An 18438-nucleotide genomic window follows, 5' to 3' on the forward strand; every position below is an offset into this window, starting at 1 on the left:
AAAATTAATGATTTGCAACACAGATGGCTGCCTCTTATTAGAGACCTAGAACTCAAAATGTTAAGGAATGGAACAAATTATGTTTATAACTACTCTTTTTTTTTTTAATTTTTTTTTCAATGTTTATTTATTTTTGGGACAGAGAGAGACAGAGCATGAACGGGGGAGGAGCAGAGAGAGAGGGAGACACAGAATCAGAAACAGGCTCCAGGCTCTGAGCCATCAGCCCAGAGCCTGACGCGGGGCTCGAACTCACGGACTGCGAGATCGTGACCTGGCTGAAGTCGGACGCTTAACCGACTGCGCCACCCAGGCGCCCCAAAAGGCACACATTTTAAACAGTGAGGACAGTATGAATATTCCAGGATTCTAGAAAGAGTCCCTCCAAAATAAAGTATATCAAAAAGTTGTCTTTAATTTGGTCTATATGTGGCTTAATGCTATTTATTGAATTTTCCATGTATGTAGGGCAAATGTCACATCCACAACACAAAACTAAATGTGATTGGAAAGATGTGACATTGTTGCAACATTGTTACATGCTGACACAAAACCTTACATCTAGTCCAAACCCTTTTTTCTCTGTTATTTTCATAATACTTGGATTTCATGGGAACCCTCGAAACAATACAGTAGTTCCCCACCCCCCCTCCCCCACTTATCCATGGGGGATATGTTCCAAGAATCCCAGTAGATGCCTAAAACCATGGATAGTATTAAACCCTGTGGATACAGTTTTCCTCTGCATCCATACATATGTTATAGTTTAATTTATAAATTAGGTACAATAATAGATTGACAATAACTAATAATAAGATAGAATAATTGTAACAATATATTGCAATAAAGTTATGTGAATGTGGTCTTTATCTAATCTTTTTGTTCTGTACTCACCCTCCTTGTGATGATGTAAGATGATAAAATGCCTTCCATGATGAGATGAAATAAAGTGAACGACGTAAATACTATGACTTGATTAGGCTACTATTGACCTGCTGATACATCAGGAGAATCATCTGCTTCCTGACCATGGGTAACTGAAACCATGGAAAGTAAAACTGTGGATAAGGGGGGACTATAGTATAATGAAATTCCCAAAAAAGTAAACTGTATCTCTTGTAGCTCAAGTCAAGGATTTCAAATGGTGAGAAAGCAATTTACCACAACATCCACAGGTTTCTGATCAATGTTATAGACAAATGGTGACTTTGGAGACCATCCACATAGGTTTAAATCCTGCTTCCACCAGATGATAGCTGTGTAACATAGGGTAAGTTGCTTAACTTCTCTGTCCCTCAGTTTTACCTGTCCCCACGTTAAATAATGACAGTAAAGCTACCTTATCTCCCAGGGTTTTGAGGATCAACGAGTTACTATTTGTACAGTACTTGGAATACGGTACACATAATATAAATGTTTGTTAAATTAATTTAACGTAATTGGTAATAAATGGTTACTAAGAGTTTACTGAGAGCCTTCTTAGCACTCTGTTTTTGTCAGTAATGAAAAATATTTTTTTTTTTTTAAATCTGAAAAATTTCCTTGGCTTACTTTAAAGTCACCTGGTATCCATTAAACCTTACTGTGCCTGGTGCCTTGAGGACACCAAATACGTTTATGTGGTCTCGCCCTCAGGAACTTAAGTCTTTCTGCATTAAGTTTGGCACAAATGCTCGCAAAGTTAAAAGGAACGGTAACAAAAAATACTACAGTGCCACATACCTGTAAGTAAAGCTATGTGAAAAATCAAGTGCTCTATAATGTATATTAACAAAACGCAATTATCAATTGTGAACGCATTTATTCTGACATCAACACAGAAAGCTGCTCAATCCAATGTCTCACATCAACAGATACTGTGCAGAAATGGTATTTTCCTTATCGCCACCTGGGAGACGTCTGATAAAACCTTGAGAGTGACCCCACAAAATCATGGCGAATGAAAACCGCACTGGAAACATCACGGGGCTTGCGACTGATGCCTGAGAACCGGGAGGACAACGTGGTGGGCTCAGCGAATACCTTGAATCTTCGGAGTAAAGGGAGCTTCCGAGCCACGGTCGACATTAGGGACCAGGTTGTTTCCGCGGCTGAGGCTGACCAGTCCGCACTCGCCAGAGGCAAGAACTAGGGGGTTCCCCTCGCTTGGGATCTCCTACACGCACGTGCGGTTGCCCGGGCCTGCGGGGAGAAGGCGACCTTCGAGCGAGCAGCCGAGGGATTGCGGGGCACAAAGATAGCAACCCGAGCCCCCTTGCGGCCTCCCGAGGCCCCGCTCCAGGGCTGCGAGACGACGGGTTCCTCGAAGCTAACGGTTCCCACGCCGCCTCCCGTCTCTCTGGGATGAGCATCCGACCCAATCCCGGGCCACAACACGCAGTTCGGCGGGCCGCAGAGTCGCCCCTCTGGGTTAGCCTGCACCGCCGCCCCCGAGTCAGGCCCCTTCACCCCACCGCCCTCGTCCAGGGCGACACGTCACTTCCGGCGCGCGCGCCGGCCCGCGGAGAAAGACCGCGGCCGGCGAGGGGGGCGAGCGAGGGGGGCGGGGCGGGGGAAAGGGGAGTGTCTGCCCGCTGCCGCCGCCGCAGCTACCGCTGTAGCCCCCGGGGCTGGGGAGTTCGCTGAAGCCCTGCCCTCCGAACCGGCCCAGGCTGCTCGTCCGGACTCGGGGCGCCAGCGCCAGGAGCACCCACCGCTTTGACCGGTGCAGAAGCGGGACTTGCCTGAGCCTGTGGAGCGGCGGGGACGGCCCCGGCCCCCCTCCCCTCCCTGACCCCTTCTTTCCATCGCCCCAGTCATGGGGAACGCAGCGACCGCCAAGAAAGGCAGCGAGGTGGAGAGCGGTGAGTCAAGGGCCGGGTCTGGATACCTACCGGGCGGGCCGGCGCGGGGCACCGATCGCCCCTGCGGGTCGGAGCCCCGAGGCCGCGGGCATGGTCCAGGCCTCGCAGCGGCCGCCGGGAGCTGCTCGAGGGGGCCCTGGGGACCAGCTGCCTTCCTCTTCCATCCCCACCCCCCCCCCACCCCAGCTCCGGCGTGAGGGCCCAGCACGGAGGGCCGGATGGAGAGATCGAGGGAGAAGAGTGGTCCCCGAAATTCCCTTTCTCTATAGAGCGAGGGGGACGCACTCGCTAGAACAATTCCCCAAATATGGTCCGGATAATAAGTCCATAGAACCATCCAAGCCCTTGCTTCCCCTGCCCACGACCACCTCTTTGGGAGCCACAGGTAGTGCTGTGGGCAGAGTTGGCTCTTTTCCCTCCATCACTTGGGGCCAGCCCAACCTATCACAAGGTAAGGGGCTACTAATCTGGCTTTCCGCAGGTAAGGTTAATTCTGAGCAAGCGGCTGTGTTTTAGAGACCCTTCCGTCTCTTCAGATTAGGAATGGAAGATACAACAAGACCAAAGTGCAACTTTCTCCTTGAAAAAAGCAAGGCAGGTTTGCCTTTTCTTGAGACATTCAAGACTCTCCTACGGTGTCTGTAAACTTAAAGGTCACTCACTTAAAGTGCTTACAGAATATGGTGAATTTCTTCTGAAAGCTGAAAGTGCAGGCACCCTACATTTTACACCAAATAATAAAAAGTCATGCAAATTGAATTTCTTTATAGTTAAACAAATAAATAAGTAGATAAATAAATAAAATCAGGATAGCTGTGAAAGAAAAACTGGTGTGTCTTTGTCCGGTTCCTCTCAGATTTTATAATTCAGAATGATCAGATAACAAATGGTATTTGTTTTATCACCAGGAGTAAATGACATCTCAGCACTTGAGGGAATGCCAGATCATTTATTTCCGTTTGTGTAAATAGTGTCTTTTAATGTTTCTATGTTTGTAACCTGTTTTAGGTTAATTTTGTAATTTGGCATGAAGGAAATAGCTTTTTTTTTTTTTCTATATCAACAAAGCAGAATCGATTTGAAAAGATTTAGTCGTTCGTTTTGTTTAATGTGAATAATGAGATCAGATTATATGGTTTATGTTTCACCAGTAAGGTTTTAATTTTCAGGAGCCCCAGAAAAGTTTGAGATACTATCATACAAATTATCAATGACCATACTTTAGTATGTGATAGGGAAATTTTTAAAAGCCAATATAGAGGTAGAACTTTGTTATCTTTTCTTTTTCAACTGCAAAAATGTAGTAACTGTACAGAAAGTATAGGAATGTGAAAAGTGTAAAGAATTTTTTGTGTCTGATGAGTTATCATTTTGCCTTTTAAGGTAAAATGTACTAATTGTGTTACAAAAAAGTATGCTTGATAATTGAATCATATCAGTGATTTTCATTAGCAAATACTGGCCTGTACAATGTTCATGTTTTTACATTGTAAAAAGAATGATAATAGACTCTGATCTGTATATTTCCATTATTAAGTTACCAAACTAATTCTCCCTTAGACAGTACTAATTTGAACCTCATAACTATGGGATAATCTCAGAATATTTACAGAAAACAGAATAAACTTTAAATATGTATTTCAATTATTCCTACGAATAAATTCTTTCCTGAGCTTTAACTATTAGTGACAGTCTATTTAGTAAGTATGTTAGCCAGCTTTTTATGCAGTTTATTTTTTTTTTTACGCAAGTTTATTTATGGCAACTGAAGGTCATTATAGTAGTTTGAATAAATGTTGTAAAGTGATAAAAGAAAATAGCAAATGATGTCTCATAGGGACAATTATTGAAATGTCACGTGTTGATCACTTTGTAATTTCATTTGGAGCAATGTTATCAGATGTGTGTTGCCGCTGTTGTATAGTTAATAAAGTTTATTGATATCTCTTAAAACTTAATGAAAGAACAGCTTTTACCATTACAGACCTAACTTCTGTTTACTTTTATTTTTTTAATTTTTTTACGTTTATTTATTTATTTTGAGAGAGAGAGCGCGTGCATGTGCAAGTGGGGTAGGGGCAAAGAGCGAGAGTGAGAGAGAGAGAGAAAGAGAGAGAATCCTAGGCAGGTTCCACACAACGCAGAGCCTGATGTTGGGCTCTAACTCACTAACCATGAGATCATGACCTTAGCTGAAGTTGGAGGCTTAACCGATTGAGCCACCCAGGTGCCCCTCTTCTGTTTATTTTTTAAAATTATTCTTGACAATATATACCTTTCAAAATTTGAATGTAGTTATTTAAACTTTAGCTGGTAGTAAGAGCATAAACTTTCAGAAATATAAGCGATCTTAGAGATCAGCCTGTATAATCATTCCATTTCAAAGTCAAAGAGCCTGACCTCTGAAGAAGCTGAAGGTGAGATCATATTATTACTGATATCAGAGTAAGGAATAGAATCTGGTGCTCTGATTGCATTCTGCATCACTAAATAATCAATTAATACATACATTTTGAAAATGTCTATCAAGTGTATTAGTTCTGTTTGGAGACTCGGTAGGTAAAACCTCAAGAAATTTACAGTGTAGTGTGAGAAAGAAAATATACTTATTGAAGTTAACTGAAAAGTAAATTAGGATAACTGCTAACATTATGGAAAGTAAGATTAGAACTCTGAAAATGACCAATAGGAAAATGTTTGATTTGAAATGATGATTAAAATGTATAACGATTATTATTTGGGGTTTGATCAGGACCATGCCTCATAGAGATGATTCTGGAGTTTCATTATAAAAAGATTCCAGAGGAATGAAGCTTTGGCCATTTGGTGCTTCTGTTGTATTCTATTGAAATCTGTCTATTCCAGGAGGGCACCTGGGTGGCTCAGTCGGTTAAGCGTCCGACTTGGGCTCAGGTCTCACAGTTTGTGGGTTCCAGCCCCACGTCAGGCCCTGTGCTGACAGCTCAGAGCCTGGAGCCTGCTTCAGACTCTGTGTCTCCCTCTCTCTCTGCCCCTCCCCCACTGGCACTCTGTCTCTGTCTCTCAAAAATGAATAAACTTAAAAAAAAAAAAAGGAAAGAAATCTCTCTACTCTTGGAATAAAACATTTTCCAGGGTAGCACTTGGAGATGCCATTCTCATTTCCACACTTTCTGGAGATAACATTAAGTTGGGTACCTGTTGTTCTGTTGCCATGAACTAAGAAATTGTATTAAGATATCTTGAAAACTTATTGAAAGAACATCTTTTACCATTACATACCTAACTGTGTATTTAAAAAAAAAAATACTCTCAAAAATACGTGTTTCAGAATTCGAATGTAGTTATTTAAACTTCTGCTAATACACAGAAGCATAAATTTTAGAAACATGAGTATATAATTTTCTGAGAAGTTTTAAACTCTTGTCATCCAAAATGGTTCTACTTATCCAGTCTCCCACTCTTACTTTACCCACAGTTGCCAACATAAAAAGCAGATGCCACTATTTTATCATGGGAAAGTTCTTTTCGTTTATTTCATTTTTTAAGACCCATTAGACCCCACAGGTTGCCTGTGGGGCTTTGTATTACACTCTCATGGCAAAGGTGTTGAGACCAATGGGTGAAGTGTTGATAGAGACTTGGAGGCAGATTCTCCTGTGACTGCAAGTGGTAGAGCCACCTTGTAACCTAGTGTTTACATAATGATCTTTGAATGTTTTCCCAAGTATCTGTCTTAGGAACTTTAAGGTGAATAGAAATTAATCAAAGAAAGTCTCCAGTAGACTAGGTTCAACCAAAATGCAAGTTTCATAACAACTAGCATTTTTGGAGGGCTTACTATGAGCCTGGTTCTCTGTGTACTTTGCATGCATAGTTTCACTTAATCTTTCCAAGCCTGTGAAGTAGTTTAGTTATTTTTCCATTTTATTTATTTTTTTTTTAATTTTTTTTTTCAACGTTTATTTATTTTTGGGACAGAGAGAGACAGAGCATGAACGGGGGAGGGGCAGAGAGAGAGGGAGACACAGAATCAGAAACAGGCTCCAGGCTCTGAGCCATCAGCCCAGAGCCTGACGCGGGGCTCGAACTCACGGACCGCGAGATCGTGACCTGGCTGAAGTCGGACGCTCAACCGACTGCGCCACCCAGGCGCCCCTATTTTTCCATTTTATATATGAGGAAATAGAGGCTCAGAGAGACTAAATGACTTGCCTAAGGTTGTACAGCGAGGAAGACAAGGAGCAACATTTGAACCTAGGCAGCCTAACCCCAAACCCGAAATTAACCACTGTGTGAACAGCCTATGCGTATCCAATGGAAAAGCTAATTCTCAAACACACAGAATAGCTCAGACTTTATTTTGTTTCAGTTTATTGTCAGTTACAGGAAATTTTGGTTGTTTTCAGTAGTGACTTTATTTGTATATATTTAATTCTTAGAGTTATTGTTTCTGGTACTGTTCTCTAAATTCAGTTTCCTCATCTGTAAAATGAGGACAAAAGATTAAGTTACTTTGAAAATCTTTAGGCTTAATATGGTATAATTTCAAATTAAGCCATATAAATTGATTTATATACTTAAACCCTTCATTACTATTAGTATTTGTATTTAATTATTTTTTCTCATTTGTGAATACATACTTTCTCTTCCTGAGAAAAAGCCAATCAAAAACTTACTATTTGAACTTGTATCACCATTTTGAAAAGTATTTAGAAATTTGCATTTTACCATGGTTTAGAGGAGCACCATCCAATCAGACTTTCTGCTGTGATGGACATGTTTCTGTGTTGTCTAATGTGGTAGCCACTAGCTGTATGTGGCTCTTGAGCACTTGAAATGTGACCAGGGCAACTGAGGAACTGAATTTTTAACTTACATGTGGCTATTAATGTTTGGTGTAGTGGACAGCACAAATTTAAAACAGAGCTGTCTTTACATGTAATAAAAATGCTAACCCATCTTTCCATCATCTTGGTAACTGGTAGATACTCAACAAGTGTGTGTTGATAAACAGAATGCTGGACTGATCTTTTCTCATCCTAAGAAGTAACTTATTTCTAAAGCATTTCCCCTGAATAAGCCTTTATAAACTTAGTGAACATTACTGTAGCTTAGTGATTTGTGTGTCATGTATAAAGTTCACTACAAAGTTCATTTCCATATTGGGTTCTACTAGAATTAATTTGTTTTAGTTTTCAATACTGAATCTCAGTGAACATATTTTTATTGTAAGTTTTTGTAGATTTAAATGTTGATTAGGAGAAATTTAGTGAGCTCATATCATACTCATGTCTTTAAAGTTTTTAATTATCAGGTATTTTTAAGAGAAAACCAGTAGCAGGTATTTGTACCAATTTACTAGATTGGCAGAAGTATTTGGGAATAGTTTTCTTTGAGTTAAAAATTTTTGAAAAAGAAAACAAAAGGTCCCAACAAACAGCAACACTGTCTAAATAATAAATACATTGTTATCTGATCCAGATACATGATTTTGTGATTCACTTTGTACAGATTATCTAATGTATAAAATTATCTCATGTTTAGAAACCGTTTTTTCCATTCTCCTGGTCAGTGACCTCCACTTAGGATCTACACAGAATGTTGCTTTTCATTGCCAGCAACAGGATAATTAAAGACCTGAAAGCCAGCTTAGAAAAGTAAGCCACAGTTGATTGGCAGAAGCAGTCCATGAAAAGATCCTAGGTAAGCCATGATACTTATTAAAATTCTTCAGAGAGTCAGGAGTTGACCATAAATCATTTTGGTATTCCATTAAATTAATAAAATAAAACAATTAGTATAATTTACAAGATTGTCTGTATACCTAGGTGATAATAATGTTAGTACAGATATATGATCAGATTTTTTTAGGGGAATAAATCTTAAGTTTTGAATAAAGAAAAGTATGTTAAGTAGAAAAATGTGGAATTTATGGAAGTAAATATACCCTGGTCAGTACCACATTATTTTGAGTATTTTAATTTTAAAACTTCCTTCAAGAGTATCCTATATAGTTCTTTTCTTTGTTGATCCATTCATTCATTCCACATAGTTGAGTTCCTAATATGTGATGGACTCTATGCAAATCTATGGGAGTAAAGATTGAATATGACACTATACCTGCTCCATAGTGCCTACATTCCAGAAATTAGAGACATATTTGTCAACACATTGATGGGGTGAAAGCTGTACTTATGTAAAAACTCAGTGGGGAAACCAGTAGAAAATACGGTCGTTTCCACCGGTGTGGGGAGGGTGAGGTTCTAAAAGGGCTTCAAAGAGGAGGTGAGCTCTGAGTTGAGCATCGAAAATGATAAGTGTTCAACAGGAGGAAGTGTGCTCTGAGTAGAAGGAACACAAAGTGAACAAAGATGCAGAGGAATGAAACAAAATGGGATATACAGGAAAAGGAAAGTAAGTTGTCCATTGTGACTAACTGAGAGGATAGAATTGGTTGTAGGAAAGAGGGGAAACTATATAATGAAAGATGAGACTGAAGAAATGGACAGAGCCATGTAATGGAAATTCCGATTTTGAATTTTATCCCATAGATATTAGGGAGCTGTGGTGGACTTCAGAATAAGGGAGAGACATGATCAGATTTGGGTTTTACCAAGATTACTTTGGTTGGTAGTGTGAAGATGAGTCACTTTTTGGAACGAGTGGAATAAAGGCAGGACGATCAATTAGAAGACTCTTGCATGCAAGTGCGGGACTTTGAGGGTCTGAATCAAGGTGATAGAGGTAGGGATGCAGGAAAAGATCTGAAATTTGAGAAGTTTGGAAAATGAAAATGAGCAAGCTGTACGTGGGGAATGAAGAAGAAGAGGAATTGGAAATAATGCCCAAGTTTTTCGCTTGTTTGGATGGGTTGTGATGCCAGTAATAGAGTCAGGAAGTGAATAAAAGGCCAAGAGCAGATTTGGGGAGTATTGAATTCAGGGGCATATTGAATTCAGGGTGCCTATGGCATTTCTAAGAAAAGTGATACCTGATTTGTTGTTCTGTATGTGGATTGTCTAATTTAATTCTCCCAGTCATGGTGGGGAAATGACCTTGGATGGTTAGAGGATCTGTTCCACATAACATCCTCATTTTGCTCCCTTAAAAAAGGCCAGCTGTTTAGAAATTATAGAACTAAAACACCTGAGGGATGCCTGGGGTGGCTCAGTTGGTTGGGCATCTGACTCTTGATTTCAGCTCAGGTCATGATCTCAGAGTCATGGGATCAAGCCCCACTTTGTAGGGCTTCATGCTGGGTGTAGAGCCTGTTTGAGGTTCTCTCTCTCTCTCTCTCTCTCTCTCTCTCTCTCTCTCTCTCAAAATGAATAAACATTAAAAAAAAAAGAACTAAAACATCTAACATAATTCCTAGAAATTCAGAACTACAGCTACTAAAAGTGTAGCTTTTTTGTTTTGAAAAGAGTAAAACCTAAAGCACTGATGAAAACAGTGTAACTTTAAAAGAAACAAAATAACTTAAAATCAGAAAAAATATTACTTTGACAGTTAAAGTGTACATCCTGTAAGCTATTGAGTTTGGTAGAACCATGTAGAATAGTGGAAAGAACATGTAAAATACAGTAGCACCATATATTTTACTAAGTAAATACCAGTTTTGTTCCCCTGGAGTGCTTTCAAATAAATATTATAACATTGAGATATAACTTAATGGTAAGGACATGAACTTAGAATAAGAAAAATCTAGATTGTTTTCTAATACTTTCTATTACTTCACTTTGAACAAGTGTTTGTTTTAATGTCTCCAACCTATACTGTAAAATTGAGAAGAGAGGATTTGATAATGAGGCTGTGGTCTTTTCCAGTTTTATAATCTAATGATTCCAATATATTTATTAAAGAATGTACATTTAGAAGTACCAACACTTGGGAATAAATTATAGAATGTTCTCAGAAAATTATGTGGAGAAAATTATGTGGGTGGAGAAGTGGTAAATGAGCCTCAGTGTGAGCACATATAAGGTACTGTATTTAGGGAAATTTTTTACCTGTACCTTCAAGAATGATAACCTATGAATTTTGACCTAGGAAACATTAATGAATCACTGTATTGATTGTTGAAGATATTCTCATGTTCTACTACAGGTAGAGGGATCATTTAAATGTTAGTCATCAGAGGAGTGGAAATAAAACACAGAGCATTCTACTATTAATGTAAAACCCTTAGCATACTATGTGTAGTTATGATGTTTTGTGTGTAGTCGAACCAGGGGAAGTTAAGATCAGAGGCAGCTAATAGGTGTAAGAAAATAGAAGGTTTATTGTATGAGAATAAGCTAAAAAAACACCAAACAAACTCTTCAAACTAAAAAGGTTATGGCTACATGATTAAAATGTATAAATCAGGTAGCATTGACAGAAAAGCTAGGATTTTTCACTTAAATTTGAATTACAAGAACTCATGAGATATTCCTCAAAACTTAAAAAAGCTAGATGTAGAGCAAATAAAATACAGCAAAACCTTGAGAAACTAGGCTTAGAGAATAAGTCTTTTTTTTTTTTTTTCAACGTTTATTTATTTTTGGGACAGAGAGAGACAGAGCATGAACGGGGGAGGGGCAGAGAGAGAGGGAGACACAGAGTCAGAAACAGGCTCCAGGCTCTGAGCCATCAGCCCAGAGCCCGACGCGGGGCTCGAACTCACAGACCGTGAGATCGTGACCTGGCTGAAGTCAGAGGCTTAACCGACTGCGCCACCCAGGCGCCCCAAGAGAATAAGTCTTTTTAACTGCTTTTTAATCATTTAGGTTTAAAGGTAAAAAAAATCTGTGCTTATAAATTCAGCTAGTATTTTTAGCAACTTAAAAATTGCTAGAAAATTTTAATGCTTTTTTACTCTTTTTATAGGTCTTATAACCCCTTCTGCTTTTTATAATTTCTAAAAGAGTCATTGATATTAACAAATAAACCTTTTTCTTACTAATACTGAGGTTTATTACTATAATGCAAATAATAAATTGTTTTCCCTGATAAGGAGATATAGCTTGAATTACTTAAATTGATATGGATGTATAGCTTAAGTTTTTACTTTAATATTATAATTCATCCATTTATTGGAGCAACTGGGTGGCTCAGTCAGTTAAGATCTGACTCTTCATTTCAGCTCAGGTCATGATCTCACACTTTGTGGGTTTGAGCCCGACGTCGGGCTCTGTCTGTGCTGACAGTGCAGAGCCTGCTTGGGATTCTCTCTCCTCTCTCTCTCCCCCTCTGCTACTTTCTCTCTCTCTAAAAATAAATAAATAAACTTAAAAAAATAATAATTCACCCATTTATTTGATTTTTAAAAAATATCTTGGCGATGGGAGATAAAGAGTTGCCCTTATGGGGGCGCCTGGGTGGCTCAGTCGGTTAAGCGGCCGACTTCGGCTCAGGTCATGATCTCAGGGTCCTTGGGTTCCAGCCCCGCGTCGGGCTCTGTGCTGACAGCTCAGAGCCTGGAGCCTGTTTCAGATTCTGTGTCTCCCTCTCTCTGACCCTCCCCCGTTCATGCTCTGTCTCTCTCTGTCTCAAAAATAAATAAATGTTAAAAAAAAAAAATTAAAAAAAAAAAAAGAGTTGCCTTTATGTAGCTCGTAGTCTTTTGGCAGATTTAGATAAGTAAAAACATAATTATGAGAATTTTTTAGGACGTATAGTATAGGATGTTTCCTGTGGTGATAATTTTGTTTTTTAACTTTTTGGTTGTAATGTAAATTAGATTCAGTAATGCTCTGTATCTATGCAGATGGTTTTTTTTTTGAATCAAAGTTAGGACTCTTTTAAAGAGAAATTCACTGGGGGTGCCTGGGTGGCTCAGTCGGTTGAGCGGCTGACTTCGGCTCAGGTCATGATCTCGCGGTCCGTGAGTTCGAGCACTGCGTCATGATCTCGCGGTCCGTGAGTTCGAGCCCTGCGTCGGGCTCTGTGCTGACAGCTCGGAGCCTGGAGCCTGTTTCGGATTCTGTGTCTCCCTCTCTCTGACCCTTCCCCGTTCATGCTCTGTCTCTCTCTGTCTCAAAAATAAACGCTAAAAAAAAAAATTAAAAAAAAAAAAAAGAAATTCACTGACAATTCACAATGATAAGTGATGCACCAGCACATGTGACCTTAAAGCTGCCTTAGAAAATCCAGTGTAGGGGCGCCTGGGTGGCACAGTCAGTTAAGCGTCTGACTTCAGCCAGGTCACGATCTCGTGGTCCGTGGGTTCGAGCCCGGCGTCAGTCTCTGGGCTGATGGCTCAGAGCCTGGAGCCTGTTTCCGATTCTGTGTCTCCCTCTCTCTCTGCCCCTCCCCCGTTCATGCTCTGTCTCTCTCTGTCCCAAAAATAAATAAAAGTTGAAAAAAAATTAAAAAAAAAAAAAGAAAATCCAGTGTAGATGTTGTATCTTATCTGACTTGCTATTACAAGATGAAAAGTCCCAGGTTTTATGGCCATGATTTAAGGTTATATTCCCTATTGCCCACTATTCATATAAAGTTAATTTTTCAATGACTTCTGAATTTTTTTTCTTGTAAAATAACTGTTGAATCTAAACCTTTAAGTCCTTGGCAAATCTGAATTCTCTGTCTGGACTTTGTCTTCAAAAAATTAAAGATACGCTCTTGAGATATCACTTTAGAGTCCTACTTAGTAAAAGGGGGTGCCTGGGTGGCTCAGTAGGTTAAGTATCCAACTCGTGGTTTTGGCTCAGGTCATGATCTCATAGGTTTGTGAATTCAACCCCCACGTCGGGCTCTGGGCTGACAGTGCGGAGCCTGCTTGAGATTCTCTCTCTCTCTCTCTCTCTCTCTCTCTCTCTTTCTTTTTCTCTCTTTCTCTCTTTCTCTCTCTCCCTCCCCCTCTCTTTGCCCCTCCCCCACTTGCTGTCTCTGTCTCTCTCAAAATAAATAAATTAAAAAAAAAAGAGTCCTACTTAGTAAAATGAGTATTCAATTTCTATATTACTTATTCTTTAAATATTTCTTTTGTTTAATGTTTATTTATTTTGAGAGAGAGAAAGTCAGAGTGCAAACAGGGGAGGAGCAGAGAGGGAGACACAGGATCTGAAGCAGGCTCCAGGCTCTGAGATGTCAGCACAGAGTCTGACACAGGGCTCGAACCCATGAACCGCGAGATCATGACCTGAGCCAAAGTCAGAGGCTTACCCAATTGAGTCACCTAGGTGCCCCTCTATATTACTTATTCTTGTTTTTCAACGTTTATTTATTTTTGGGACAGAGAGAGACAGAGCATGAACGGGGGAGGGGCAGAGAGAGAGGGAGACACAGAATTGGAAACAGGCTCCAGGCTCTGAGCCATCAGCCCAGAGCCTGATGCGGGGCTCGAACCTACGGACCGCGAGATCGTGACCTGGCTGAAGTCGGACGCTTAACCGACTGCGCCACCCAGGCGCCCCTATATTACTTATTCTTAAGTAGATGACCATACGGCATCATCCAACTATTGTGCGTAAGCCACAAACTTAAGAGAATATGTTTGTACAGGTAAAACTTAGCTTTTTTTGTAGGTGCTAATTCTGCTGATAATTTAACCCCTCTAATCCAAGGAGAAGAGCTTCCTATCTGAGTAGGAGCCATGAAAGATTAAATTGGGGAAGAATATGAATCCCTCTTTAGGCTGTAGTCTTGAAGTTACTAAGTAAGTCATAGTTCATCTGATAGAATGACAGAGACAGAAAGGTCATTTATTTGTCATTCATTCAATCCTTTAGTTATTCTCAATCAGTATTTACTGAGTGCCTACTGTGTATCAGATTCTGTGCTAGTCCATAAATGCAAATATGTGAGTAAACATAAGACTTGGTTCCTGTTTTAAGCTGGGAGACAGATACGTACAGATATTTATGAAAAAAATGTAGGGTGATACACAGGTGCTTAAGATTTGATACTAGGCTGAAAATACAAGGTAGGAGTGTATATAGGATTAAGTGTTGAATTCCTGAGATCATCTTGGGAGATAGACTATAACCAACTTAAATAGAAACTGGCTTTGAGTCCATTTTGGAGATGTTTACATCTGTGATTATAACACTTATAGTAGCATTGATTTCTCCATTGGTTCTCCCACTGTAATCTCTAAGGGCAGAGACGGTATCTATCTTGTTTAGTGTTTTAATCCCTAAAATTTGGCACAGTTCCTAGCCCATAGTGGAAACTGAAATCATCAACAGTTAAATGGATACAAAATTTGAGCTTCTTGTAGAAGTATTTACTCCCCATCTCTCCCCTTAGTTGACAGATACTTTCTCTTCAATGTATTGACTGTTTGGGCCTGTTAGTTGATTTTCTTGAGAAGAGGGTACCTCTTTCCTTCTTTTCTCAGCATATAGTAGTTTGACATATATCAAAATTATATCACTTTTAACTGGTATGGAGAGATTGGTCTCAGACTTCAGGTAGGAAGACATTGGATTAGGAAAAACTATCATGCTCCCAACTTCTTGAAAATCCCTGCTCATTTGAGGCCTACTATAGTCTGAATGTTTGTGTTTCCTCAGAATTCATATGTTGAAATCCTAACCCCCATGGTGATAATATTAGAAAGTGCGGCCTTTTGGAGAGTGCTCCCTTGCCCCCTCTGCTAACTGAGGTTGCCATAAGGAGATGGCTGTCATTGAAGAAGTGGGCTCTCACCAGATACTGAATTTGCTGGCACCATAATCTTGAACTTTCAGTCTGTAGAACTGTGAGAAATAAATTTCTTTTGCTAATAAGCCACCCAGTCTATGGTATTTTGTTATAGCAGCCCGGACAGGACCAAGACAAGGCCTACACTAGTCAGCTGTACTACTATGTTCCCATCCTTGTCGCTTTCATTTACCAATCTCTTACTTACTTTTCTTCACTCATCAAAAACATTGGCACGGGGCTCACAATCTTTCTCTGTACTCTAAGCCCTGCATTTATCCTAGGTGGCTTCAAATTCTATGTGGATGACCCATTCATTACCATTGCATCTCAGTTCCTTGACCACATTATCTTCTATCCCCTTCTGTTCACTTCATTTCAAATAGCCAGTCTCACCAAGAATCTTGTCATATTTATTAATTGCTCAATAATCACCAATGTACACATGCCATTTTCTGATCACAATGTCCCCTAATTTTCTTTGCTCTTTAAATATTCTCACTATTATTCTTCATCAGAATCTTTCGTCCATTTGTCCATCATGTCTCACTTCATTTTCCTTTTTAACCAGTTTCGATTACATTTTCCCTGAAATCCATTGCACTTTTGTCTTTTTAGCACATCTTTCTGACAAAAAATCTAACTGATAAACTCAACTGTCTGTTTTCTTAGTGCTTTCAGCTAAGAGCTAAGCAATACTAGAGAAAGCCACATAGAAGGGCACTATAAATGTAGCCTCAGATAGGCTGTCAACATGATTTGACGATTCTACCATATTTCTCTGATCAACACTGTCTCCCATTCTTTATAATTTTTATTTTATTCACTTCACACTTCTGAAGTCCCCATTATCTCATTTCTAAGAGATGATCTTGCCTCATATCTCACAAAGAAAATGAAATGTATCAGATGAGAGAACCCCTTCAACTTCTTTCTATAAAACACGCACACCTCCTGTATTTTAACTTAATCTATCTTGTTATGCTGTTCTAATAGAAGAATTGCCTATTCTTTTTATCTATTGTTATATCACACATCCTTCCTTCATTTAGTGGCTTAAAGCAATGACAGCATTTATTTTGCTTAGGAAAGTACAGTTTGGGCAGAGCTCTACAAGGACACCTCATCTCTGCTCTATTTGACAGCAGCTAGCTCAGCTCAAAGGCCAGGGGCTAGAATCACCAAAAGTCTTGCTCATTCATGTGTTCTTGTTTTGCTGGTTGTAGGTGGTTGGAACATTAGCTTGGATTTTCAGCTGAAACATCACATGGCTTCTACATGTGGTTTGGGCTTTCTTATAACATGGTAGCTAAGTTCTAAGGGAGAGAGAGAGAGCCATGTGGAAGCTGTATCACGTTTTATGAGTTAACCTCTAAAGTAATATCATTTCTGCTGCCTTCTATTTATTAGAAGTCACTTAGATGTGTCTATATTTAAAGGAAGGTGAATTAAATTCCACCCTTTGATGGGAGGAATGTAAATAAATTTTTGACCTGTTTTAAAAGCCACCACATGATACATCTTTACAAGGCCAATCCCTCCACCATTACTTTGGATCTCAACCCTTCTACTTTCCCAGGGACCTATGTATGCTATTGCATATTCTTCTCTTTCATATTCAGCTTGCTGTCTTTTCTTTTTTTTTTTAATTTTTAAAAATTTGTTCTTGAGAGAGAGAGAGAGAGAGAGAGAGAGAGCGCCTGACGTGGGCCTCGAACCCACAAACTGTGTGATCATGACCTGAGCTGAAATCAAGAGTTGGATGCTTAACTGACTGAGCCACCCAGGCACCCCATCTTTTCATTTACTTTTAAATGTATACTCCTTTTTCTTTACCTTTCTGTTTTGCTTATTGACTCTGCATTCTGCCCCTTCCCTTTTTCATCTCTTACCTAGTAAAGTGAACTGGCCTAAAGTAATGTGGCCACTTCAAGTTGCCTTTGGTGGCCAGGCAGGTAATGTCAGTGTGTATTAGATAAAACCTGAGAACAGGATTTTTAAAAAATGAGCTTTTTTCTCTTGCTATATTATAGATATTGACAATTATGGTGCACAGAACATAACATGTTTAGGGGCACCCATGTGGCTCAGTCAGTTACGTATCTGACTTCAGCTCAGGTCATGATCTCGTGGTTCATGGGTTCAAGCCCCTCATCGGGCTCTGTGCTGACAGCTCAAGAGCCTGGAGCCTGCTTCAGATTCTCTCTCCCTCTTTCTCTTTTCCTCCCCGACTCACCCTGTCTCTCTCTCTCTCTCTCAAAAAATGAATAAACATTAAATTTTTTTTGAAAAAAAGAACATAACATATTTAATGCAGTTCAGCTTTTAGAATACAACTTTTTTGAAAGGTGCAGTTTACCTATAAGTACTTCAGTAACAACATAAAAACATAAAAATGTTAAAATGAGAGAGGGGCAAGTGCCTGGAAGTGTATATATGCAAAGAGATTACTATAATGCTAGGCCTTGGAATGTATGCTTTTTAAGGAGGAAAAAGAGGTTATTTAGGTGTGAAATACAGTGAAAAGGACTGGAGATCTTATTAAGGTCTGAAGATTGTTGGAGTTTAGATATCGGAGTGAGCTAAAATGATAGATGGTTGTCGGAGAGAGGATAGAATGAAATGAATCTAGGGTATAATCTTTGAAGTAAGTATCTAAGGTAGAGTAGGGTGGGAATGTACATATTGAGTGAATATAGATATTAAATATAAAAGTTTGGAGTATATACATATTCTAAGAGCGTATGTATTAAATGAACTACAAGTATGCCAGTTTTATCTGTCGTGTTAAATATAAGAAATATATGGACAATATCTGTTTAAAAATTCTATTAAAAATTTAGCAAAGTACTTAAAATTTTGATTTTAACAGTGTAATTTTTAGATGAAAAGACAATATATCAAATGGGTTTTCATGGCATGAGTTTTCAATTTATGGTATATAGCCAAGACAAAGTAGTATCATGTTGGTTTATATATTCTG

The 18438-nt window shown here is 39.3% G+C and overlaps 2 protein-coding genes across 2 annotated transcripts in view; one reads left to right on the top strand and one right to left on the bottom strand.

Annotated features, from left to right (window-relative positions):
- Positions 1-1784: 1784 nt before the first annotated feature.
- LOC121027379 (putative cuticle collagen 155) lies at positions 1785-3016 on the bottom strand. Its single transcript, XM_040470789.1, has 2 exons — positions 2874-3016; positions 1785-2181 (listed from the first exon to the last, which is right to left on the bottom strand). Exons 1-2 carry the CDS (start codon positions 3005-3007, stop codon positions 2067-2069), a joined length of 249 nt encoding a protein of 82 aa, XP_040326723.1. The 5' UTR covers positions 3008-3016; the 3' UTR covers positions 1785-2066.
- The window catches only part of PRKACB (protein kinase cAMP-activated catalytic subunit beta), a 128410-nt gene continuing 112526 nt past the window's right edge, over positions 2555-18438 (top strand). The window contains exon 1 of the mRNA XM_040470784.1: positions 2555-2843. Coding sequence (XP_040326718.1) covers positions 2798-2843 — 46 coding nt within the window. The 5' untranslated portion in view covers positions 2555-2797. The remainder of the gene's footprint in view (positions 2844-18438) is intronic.

This window comes from Herpailurus yagouaroundi, unplaced genomic scaffold (assembly GCF_014898765.1).
Source record: "Herpailurus yagouaroundi ecotype Mexico unplaced genomic scaffold, PumYag 77, whole genome shotgun sequence".
Classification (NCBI taxonomy): Eukaryota; Metazoa; Chordata; class Mammalia; order Carnivora; family Felidae; genus Herpailurus; species Herpailurus yagouaroundi.